Here is a 10,729-nt window from a genome sequence, read left to right on the forward strand (position 1 = left end):
AATAAAGAACTATGTGTGTATAACACAGCAAAAACAGAAGGCAACGGACAAAATAAATTGGCCTCTGAAACACTGAATGTTAGGAAAATGACCTGACTTTCCACTTCATCACTACTGCTCTAAGAAGGGGAAAAACTATCACGAGATATAGTCCTTTATTTCACAGAGATTTGTTTGTCACTGATGGTTTCTTAACACAATTCCTGATTCAGAATCCTGTGTAAGATCAGAGCTGGAGATTCATATCTTCCATTCAGTCAACATCAATCTCCTTGCTTACATTTCTTTAACATTCACAGAGGACTTCACAGACAATAAACCAGCCCTGTACTTGATAATCACCAAATGTTGATTAGGACTGTAAACATTCTTCATTCACTGTTCTTGGATATTTGGGTTGAAACTTCTGACTCCCACAACTTCCCCTTTGATCCCAAGGACAATTGCAAAGATTAATTCGAAGTTACAGATCTCTTTAGTTAATAACACAAGTGCAAGTTGCTTTCCAGTCAATTGATCACATCAGTTAATGGTTTAAAATGAACAAAATATAGCATACAAAATAGGATTATTACTATTACTATCTCTTTAATTTCCTTTTCAGGGTTCTTTTGAAGACCCTGACCTGGAGTTACACGCTGACTTCGGTTCTTTGCTGGAATGGGACCAGCTCTCGGGGCCTCGCAAGCAGCCATTTTCGATAAGCCAAGGATGGGGCCTAGAAGACGAGTGTGCCTTCAGGATGCTGGATTTTCATGGCTTAGGAGGCGGGTGGATTCGAGGTCAGTGCCGCGCAGAAAACTGGTGTGTTGTGGGAGTACACGGAAGATCAAAAGCAGCGAGCTGGCTGCTGGCTGTGTGCCCAGAGACCTGAGATCTTTGGGCACAGAGCTCGGGAAAAGCAACGCAACAGACTTTTAACACCATAAATTGGCCAGTTGCTTGGTTATGTCTCCCCTCTCACTGTGAAATGGGGATATCTCTTTCTTCCTTATTAGGGAGAGAGAGAGAGCCTGTGTTATGTCGAATTACCGGGTGAATGAGTAGTCTTCGGGGTGCTGCAACTGTGTGTCTTTAGTGATGCTTTACTGCACACTTGAATGCTCGGTGGCGGGGGGGGGGGTGCTGATGCTTTTTTTGCTGGTGGGGAGGAGGGATCATTGCTTTGCTGCTGCTTATGCGTGGGAGAAGGGAGCTGGGGAGCTTCGGGGTTCTAACATTTAACAGTCATTCATTCTTTGGGGCACTCTGCTGTTTTCGTGGATGTATGTTTATAAAAGGAATTTCAGGATGTGTACTGTATACATTTCTCTGACATTAAATTGAACCCATTGAACCTATGAATAATCTATCATATTATAACAGTGATGTACTTCACTCTTTATTAATGCTGAAACTAATAATCCTAATATTTTCCACTTAATAGAACTTGTCATTTTAAGGGCTTGAATGCTAATAGTGTCTGCTGCGGCTTTGTTCATTACTCTCGCTCTGCCCGTCTCCTTGGGTTTCTCCAGCTCTGCCCGTCTCTTTGGGTTTCTCCAGCTCTGCCCGTCTCTTTGGGTTTCAGTACTCCCGCTGCACATTCCGCTGCTGCTTAACTTTAGCATCAGGTAAACTTTCAAAACCATTTAAATTAAAACAATCGTGCCGCTTTTATATACACGCTTCAATTAAACTGTAAACTACAGAGCTTGTAAACATCTTTATAAAAGCATTAACAGAGTCTGTATCTTTCATATATTTACAACTTTAGTACTGCATCCGATTCCACGCCTTCATTTCTTTTGCAGCAAACTATTCTATCTCTGTTTCCTTAAGGTTGTCACAGCCGGGGAAGGTAGTGGGGATATGCTCCCGTGCGGTTTAGCTACTAAGCCCGGCGGATCCGTGTCTACTGGCAGGAGAAATAGTAAAGGTGGGTTACTGGCGCCTTAAAAAGTCGTTTCGGGCAGATGGGACTCGTCAGCCGTGGTTGGCAACTTACCTAGTCGGAAAACTCCGACCTCAGACCTCCGCCGTCTTGCGGCTACTCATAGGGAAGACTTTGGGAGTAAAGCCCAACGAAAAACAATGCGGAGGGAGAGTGCATACGGCGTTAAGTGCTAACTGGCAACTTCTGTGATGCCGCTGGTGCCAAGCTCTATCGGTCTCTGCCGTTCCTTTGGATTCATCAGCCGCGTGGAGAGGGGAAGGGCAATAATTTGGTCTCCATATCGTACCATATCCAACAACATGCACGGTCGACCCGGACCGACGCAGGGCCGCGAATTCTATCTCTATCACCTCCCTCCCCCCACCCACTTTCTACACATCATTTTTCTCCAGTTTTCAACCTTTCACAATCATTAACAACGACCTTGGCTAATGCGAAAGAAAGGATTCTATTTCCACCTGGAGTTCGGACAGCTGAAAGAGCAGGGGGGGAAAATCCCTTTTTTACACCTTTGTCAGGCCGTTTAATTTGTTTACGGAACCGCGTGCTCGTCAACTCGCACGTACCGACTTAAAAAAAATTTATCCCACTTGTTCGACCTGTTTGTTATTTTTCCGCGATCACTCCAATGAAAGTAGGTGACGGCAGATGAATGCATTGGGCCACATTCGGAAACTTACATCGGCTCACACCTGGGGGCACATGACGTCACGCGCTCGCCTGGATAAATTTCGGCCGATTCCCGCGTCTTCTTCACTCCTTCGAAGTGTTTGCTATCTGATAACAAGCGAGAGAATTGCGCTTTAGTGAGGCTCCATTGGTCAAAATGAGCAGCGTGAATATAGAATCGGCCAAGACCGAAGAAGTGAAGACTCAGATACCGACGAACAGACTTCTAAAGATACTAGCAATACTAACAACCACGCTGTTTGTCTTGGTAGCTGCAGGACTGATTGCTTTTATGTTAGGTGAGTGATTTTGCATTTTAATTATGTTCATAGGCAAATAGTTCGATTTGAATTTCTAAATTAATCTTTCTTGCCTGACGGTAATTATTTTAATTCTCAGGAAGTTGTCAAAGTTTGATTATTCCAAAGGCAGTTTGTCTGTAAATGAAACGTTAAGCTTCTTTCAAACACACACAAAATTCTGGAGGAACTCAGCCAATCAAACATGCCTTACTTGCTGAGTTTCTCTAGCATTTTGTGTGTAGCTCAAGATTTGCAGCATCTGTAGAATCTCGTGTTTGTGTTAGCTTCTTTCAACTATGCCTATCGCAATTGTTCTGATAAGGGGACTGCATATCTGTCGACGTGTTAGGTTCTAACGCTTCCTAAAGGCTATTGAAGCATATGTCAAATTCGATTTTCATGGTGCAAATTTTGATTTTCGGGTCTTTATTTTCGTGTTTTTGATGTAAGTTTGGAATCTTGATGCAAACTTGAGGGTGCTGGGTCTCTTTAAAACTGCGCTCTTGACATGCTACTTAGCTGAATGGAAGGTTTGCACTTGTTTTCATTTTAATGCGGTGAGCATTGAATTGGGTTGAGTTAATGAATGTCTCCTGTAATGTAACCAGCCACCTTCTGGTGAAGGGATAGATGCAGGAGCATCTTAACTAGGAAATGAAAACTGCAGAAATTAGTGTAAATGAAGCATGATAAATATCAGTCCAGCTGTCACTTTGAATTTCTATCATTGGGCTGAATATAATTAAAGTGATGAGGGTTTGTTTAAGTGCAGATGTGTTAATATTGGTTGGTGATGCATAGTAACTTTGTAAATGTTCTATATTACAGTCTTTTACCTGTCTCCCAAATGTGTGGAAAATGAGGCTTGCAGAACATCAGATTATGCTGCCTGTGGTAAGTAATATTGATGGAGGCGGACCTTTCAGTCTTCAGTACTCACTGCCTATCACTGTCCACTAATTTTATGCTGAACTCTTATTCTCCCCACACTTCCATCAACTACTTTCCAGATTGTGCCCTTTGGTCACTGTAAATTGGCCTCGCTTTATAGGCAAAGAGCCTCAGTCCCTCGCGTTCTTGAATTGAGAGTGGGGAGGGAGGAGTGAGGGTGGATTAGGAGCAGGAAACATCAGAGCACCTAAATGACAACAACGTTTTCAGGAAAAGAGTGAAAACACCATATCGCACCAGAAGTTAGAGTGAACCAGGGTTACTGGAGTAGGTAGACAGTAGCTGCACCACAACGCTGTCTAGCTGCACATTATATTGAGATTGCCTAATGAATGAATCATTAAGGTAATCTGTCCTTATTTGAAATGAGACTCAAAACAAACTGCCTCCAGAGGCTCTAATTTGAAAAGCAGCTCCAATAGCTTTCAATTCGAGATTCTAGCTTCTGTACACAAGGATACTGAATGTTCATAATTAAAATTTACTTCTGTATTAACCGATTTTTTTTCAATGCAATGGCTTTTTTTGTGAACTGAGTTGAGGATGATAAAGCTGAACTGTAGAAATGTACCAGACTAAAACGTGAAATGGTAGAATACAGATTATAATATGTTCAGTGGTGATGTTCTCTGAAGTAATAGGAGAAAAGGTAGTTGGTACTCAGTGTACTTGGACACAAAAGTCCAAGCAGACTGGCTAATTAAGCCCATCACCCCTACTGGGACATAGTCTACCAACAACAGCTCACCTGTCTTCTGTTGTCCCCAGGTGTAGGCCATCTTCTTGGTTTCAGCTTCAGGGTTGCATCACCAGGTATCCTTTGGCTGGCCTCCCTTTCCACTTTCCCTGGGGAGTCCACATTAGTGCTTGCCTGGTGATGTTGGTACTTGGCTTGCACAGACTGTGTCCTAATCATCCCCATCTCCCTGGCTTCCGCGGACTTGTGGTTTCACCACACTGCATCATGCAGCTTCTCGGCAAAGATGCGTCCTCTCACAGGGATGAGGTCTTTGGAGCTTCTGCTGGCAATTCTGTAGCTCTGGGTTGTTATAGGATGGGGTTACTAGGCCCTTGCCCAGTTAACTGGGACACATTGGGACAGGTATACTCTGGACCAACTAGGTCGCTGCCCCAATTAGCTGAAGTTTCATGGAAATAAAGAAAAGTCAAACTACTATTTAACTGAGTAAGAACTTGTATATTTAAATAAAATACAGGACAAAATGAAACACCGCCAATGCTACTACAGTACTATAAAACTCAGTTCCTAATAGTTATCATAGGAGGAATTCATCTCAAGTACGCTGTGTAAATGAACAAAATCAGCACTGACACCTAGTGCCTTCATATAATGCTGTTGACAAATACATCCTTCAGTCTTCATTTTCATTGTAACATTCAAGACGATCATCAATACCTTCACATTCTTCAGAGTTCCCTAACTGGCTGAAGTAGTGAAGTTGTTTCATTTTCACTCCTGGCCATTTCTGGCATCTAAGTCTGGAACTGTTTTCTCACTGCTGTTTCAAGCATTCAAATTGCCTTACTGCTTTATTTCTGGTGAACTATCAGTGACCAAAGTCACTGCTTTTTGAACACAAACATATGCAACTCGTAGTATTTTTTTAAAAACTGTTTGCTGTCAGCACGGTGTTGTCTAACGGCCACTAAGCTCATGTGACTGATTCAAGTTAGAAACTGTTTGCACATGTTCTCCTGTCCCAATTAAGCAGCACAGTGTCCCAAATAAACAAGGGAATCCCGGCTATTTTCTTGATTAGTTTTTGTTCTTTAAGAGTTGTCCCAAATAACCGGCTGCCCTGATTACCTGATGGCCCAATTAACCGGAGTGTACTGTACTTTGTTATGGCATCTCGTGAAAATAGTTAACTTCCTAAAAAGGAAGTGAATCAAAGCTATTGCATTTGTAATTTTAACAGATCAAGAGGGTAAATCTTTGATGGCTTGGCATAGTAATGTACTTTTTATTTGGATAGGTTGTGGTCAACAGAAAGCTCGATCTGAGAGGATTGTAGGTGGATTGAGCACGTACGGTGGCGAGTGGCCTTTTGTAGCCAGTGTCCAGTTGAACAACCGACACTTCTGTGGAGGAACACTTATCTCCTGTAGGTGGATTTTAACAGCTGCACATTGTGTCAATGACAGGTAAGTGCGATTTTCCTCCATGGTAAACTATTTTAAAGTATTCCATTGTAAATTGTAATTGCATGGAAGCAGAGATTTCTGTATTGTTGCTCCATTTAATTGTACTGTATATTGAGGGCAACCTGGTTCATATGTGTAATATAAAGTGCCACACCCTGCAAGTTTAGTACTCATGCAAGTACTTAAGTAAACAATCTAATTGGATTTTAAGGAAACTTAGTTTTAAAACTAAATCTGCAGTTGTGCACCATCCAAATACTTGTGCACTTCCTCCAAGTGGATTGGTTAAGCGGTCTATTTACTCCCACATACAAATCTGATTGGGGATCATATATCTATGAAGCAAATTCTAGTGCTGAAAAGACAAATTATCTGGGATGTGCTACTGAGTAAAGTTTTTTTTAAAGCAAACAAAAAATTGTTAGCTAAAAAAGAAAATGTACACCATGTGGGCAACGATTTGTATTTGGAAGCTCCTTTCAAAAAGGAGGCACAGCTTAACGACCTTTAGAAATATAATTGCCCAAAACAATGTGTTTTGAGGCTGGGGCAGCGGACTGTTTATTTAGCTTTTCAGGAATATTAGCAACCCACTGTCCATCATTCCAGCATTAAAAAGATCCTAAATGTGATTACACCTGTGAACATTAGGTGAAAGTTTTTAATAGATAACTCAAGTTCCTCATTATTTGGATATGCAACTGGAAAAAGTGTTTAATTGAGTCAAAGATGGGTACATGAGGCCTTCTGTTTAATTGTCAAAGCCTAACATTTGATTTTCCTCTAAATTCTAGTGATATACAGAACTGGACTGTAGTGCTTGGAATCCATTTCTTGAATCAGCCAACAAACAGTGTGCAGAAACGAAAAATTTCAAAGATACTTGTTCACCCCCAGGCAACATCGTCCTTTAATTACGATGTTGCCCTGTTAGAGCTGTCGCAGCCAGTTGAATACACTGACTTTGTCCAACCAGCTTGTCTACCTGCAGCCACAACATCCATTTCTGGGAGAAGATGTACAACTGTCGGATGGGGAAGAACAAGTGAAAGTGGTACGGATCAGACTTGTTGAACTTGCCATCTTGCCGTTACACCTATTCCATAAGTTACCTAAGATTAGCTTTTACATGATTTATTCTGGTGGTATAGGTCTTGGGCTTAAAACGAGAACAAGCCAAACTTGGAAAGAATAGTTTTTTTTTTAATTGTTGATATTTAAGGGAAGTAACTTTCTGGCAAGATCATTTGGACTTTTAAAATTATTTAAAATGATCAAACTGCAGATGTATGCTTGGCCATTTATCTAGGGTGTTGTGATGGAGCATGGGGATGACTGACACTTCACATATATTGCCACTGTTTTGGACTGCAAATTAACTTTGTGCTGTTCCTTGCCAATAGGATTGCCAAGTAATGCCCTTTTGAAGACTGAAGTGAAAGTTTTCAGCAACAGCCTGTGTCGACATTACCTGCCTAACATTACCGAACAGATGATCTGTGCGGGAGTGCCTGAAGGTGGAAAAGATGCATGTCAGGTATGGAATTGCTCTTTGGTTAGTTTATTTCTGTGGAATGCCATGCTCTTCAGGTTACTTAGATGTAATCACTTGCCATGAAATGGTAATTCAGTATTAGACCAAGCTTTTGCAGGTGAATGAATGGGGATACTGCAGAGTAATCAAGTTCTCATCATTAAAATTGTGGAGGTTTCATTAGGGTCTGATAACTTGGCTGTAATGTTGGAGCTGGTTGAATCAAAGGTAGAATTCCAGGGTGACTGAAATGGTGCAGCTTGTTTATAAATCCATTGCTCAAACGTGAACTACATTTGTGGTTTCAAATTTGTATTTGCATATCCTGTAGGGTGCTAGTTTGAACAGATTGCTTTCCACACATCTTTTTGGAATTGACATGTGACACCTTCATTCCATCTCCTTCACTAAATCCTTTAGTAAGGAATGGTGTGCATGCCCTTCTGTGCATTTAGTACTCACTGGGTATATCAAAGAATTGGAGACTATCAATTGTTCTTTAAGATTAGTGCATTCATTTTGTAGCTGTATCTTTCTGTAGCTTTCTAGAGCAAAGCTAATTTATCCTTGTGATTATACAAATACTCATAAATCCCACATGCAACCCTACTCAAAATAGCTGCTGCATTCTATATCTCAGCGGGTACAATTTCCAACAGGGCAGTTGGAAAGCACAGAATTCTGGTGTAGTAACCACTTAGTCTTGTATCAGATGGAGTAGTAAAAATAACTTATTTATGGAGCAATCTTCATACAATGTACTTCAAAGTGCAAGCATGAAAATGAAAGACAGATGTTAGTTAAAAGCAAGGTTAAATAAGTCGGGTTTGAGCTGGCACTGTCAAATGAATCTGCATCCCTTGTAGTTTCAGGCATTGTGTTGCACAGTTTAGGAGTGTAGTTCAAGAAAAGCTGAGTTGTGCGATATTCATTTTCTCCTTTCACTTGCCGGTAAGATGGCACTCAGTATCCAAGATGAACACAATGATTTGCATAAACAGAGATACTAAAAAAAGGCTTATTGGTCAGAAGTATCTATGGAAAGGAACGAATACTTTGGGTTTGAGATGCTTTGTCAAAATATGTAAGGTTAGTTGGAGTTGCATGGTGATCTCCAAGTGCAACATATCCTCAACCTTGCTTTCTTTTCTTCCCAGGGAGATTCTGGAGGACCATTGCTGTGCCAAGATGAGGGTTCTCGTGCATGGTTAGTGGCAGGAGTTGTTTCCTTTGGAAGAGGCTGTGGAAGACCTCATTATCCTGGTGTATATATGCAGACAATGTCTGTTCGGAATTGGATAGCAGAAAATACAACTCAATAGCAGCCTCATTTGTGACAGTCCTTCTAGGAAGTTGCCTACATTTGTAAGTGTTTTTAGTACTTTCATCCCATATTGGAGTCTGTATAGAAAAACTGTAGCTTTGGAAAAAAGCTTACAACTTGGACCTTAATATAACAAGTCTCATTTTGAGAACCTCTTAGACTTTGAACTATCCAGCTTTACGGCAATCAACCAGCTAAAGCATAGTGCTGTTGTCATTTGTATTGTTTTTACTAGTACTACTATTCATTAAATGGATTGCTTAAGTGGTCTCATTAGAAAACCATACTTCAGAAATGTAAAAGATTCAATTAAGCTTGTATTATTTGGCTACACCATGGCTACTTAACCATCACAAGTGGCGGAATTCTGTATGTTACAATGTAACAATTTATAAAATGTACTGTTCACTAATGTAATGTAAGATGTGTCAAACTGTTTGCAATAAAAATTAAATATAATTTTGAGATTATAAAGAGTTTGTCTTTAATAAAGCTGTGTAATTCAGAAGGGAGAACAGTGATGTGTTTTCTTAAATGCATCACTACTGTATGCTTGTAGCCTTTGCCCATAAGGAAAAAAAAACAGGGATGAGTCCTTTATCCATTTCCATTGTCCTGATACAGCTGATCTTTTACTATAATACCAATTTCCTGACCTAATTCCATAGTCACTTTAATTTTACAATGTGCTCCTTCCCAAATTATACCCCTATGTTCCACCATGCAGTATTCCATTTTTGTCAATAAAAGAAAATACCATTGATAGGGAAGACTAATTCATCAAATCTGCACTGTTCCAATCCTCAAACCAGGGTGAAAATAACTTGCATTTATAGTGAAGCCTGATGATAATGATGATAACTGTACTATAGGACATGAAGCATGTAATTAGTGCACAGGAAGGTCCCATGTGTTACAGAGGACCAGAATTTGTTTTGAAATATCCAGTGGTAGGGTGAGGGAGAATTGGTGAAGCCCTTAGGCAAAATAGCCTCAAACACTTCCCTTCCTCTTGAGAGCAGACAAGTGGCAATAGGTTAATTCCTAAAATTAAAGGGTTCATGTATACAGTGAGGTTGAACAAACTGTGCTTATTCCAAGCACCGAAGAATACACCTTATTGAAAGATACAAGAATTTGAGTGTGACTGATGGGTGGATGCTAACTGGATGCCTTTCCACCAGTGGGGCTTTGTAGAATTGGAGTCCATGAGTGAGACAAAAGGAGACACCCATTTCAGGTGAACGTAGAGGAACTTCCAGAACAGTGAAGGCAAAGTGATTAAATATGCTCAAATTAGAGTCATTTGGATAAGATGGAGTCAAGGGGTGCTAAGGTCACGATTGGATGAAATAGGATCTTGCTGAAGAGGGTGACAGATGGGGGAGGGGCACTTTAAGAGGTCTCGCATCTAATCGTGGGTTGATAGGGTGGTTAAGGAGGCATATCAACATGGTTGCCTTTATTGGTCAAGGCATTGAGTTCAAAAATCAGGGAGTTATGTTGCAGCTTTATAAAACTCAAGTTGGGCTGCTTCTGGAGTTTTGCAAACAAGTCACCCCATTGTAGGAAGGATGTTGAGGCTTTGGAGAGGGTGCAGAAGAGGTTTACCAGCATGCTTCCTGGATTAGAGGGCATGTGAGGTTGGATAAACTTGGTTTGTTTCCTCCGGAGCAGCGCAGGCTGAGAGGAGATCTGATAGAGGTTTACAAGATTATGAGAGGCATAGATAGAACAGACAGGCATTATTTTTTTTTATAACCGGGGTTGAAATTTCTAATGTCAGAGGGCATGCATTTAAGATGAGAAGGGATCATTTCAAAGGAGATGTGAGGGGCAAGTTTTTA

General features: G+C 40.8%; 1 protein-coding gene across 1 annotated transcript; it reads left to right on the plus strand.

The window, feature by feature from the left end:
* The first annotated feature begins 2,500 nt into the window (after positions 1-2,500).
* On the plus strand, positions 2,501-9,310 carry LOC134343450 (transmembrane protease serine 6-like). Its single transcript, XM_063042159.1, has 6 exons — positions 2,501-2,904; positions 3,736-3,801; positions 5,856-6,024; positions 6,819-7,078; positions 7,428-7,561; positions 8,716-9,310. The coding sequence occupies exons 1-6, from the start codon at positions 2,763-2,765 to the stop codon at positions 8,878-8,880; spliced, it is 936 nt and encodes a 311-aa protein (XP_062898229.1). The 5' UTR covers positions 2,501-2,762; the 3' UTR covers positions 8,881-9,310.
* Positions 9,311-10,729: the final 1,419 nt, after the last annotated feature.

The sequence above is a fragment of the Mobula hypostoma genome, chromosome 3, assembly GCF_963921235.1.
Source record: "Mobula hypostoma chromosome 3, sMobHyp1.1, whole genome shotgun sequence".
NCBI classification, from domain to species: Eukaryota; Metazoa; Chordata; class Chondrichthyes; order Myliobatiformes; family Myliobatidae; genus Mobula; species Mobula hypostoma.

What these genes read in the sequence shown, in the direction of transcription:
- LOC134343450 (XM_063042159.1), top strand. Translation starts at nt 2,763, where the DNA reads ATGAGCAGCGTGAATATAGAATCGGCCAAGACCGAAGAAGTGAAGACT. An exon ending in ACTGATTGCTTTTATGTTAG is followed by an intron (nt 2,905 to 3,735) that starts GTGAGTGATTTT and finishes TCTATATTACAG; the next exon opens with TCTTTTACCTGTCTCCCAAA. An exon ending in GCACATTGTGTCAATGACAG is followed by an intron (nt 6,025 to 6,818) that starts GTAAGTGCGATT and finishes TCTAAATTCTAG; the next exon opens with TGATATACAGAACTGGACTG.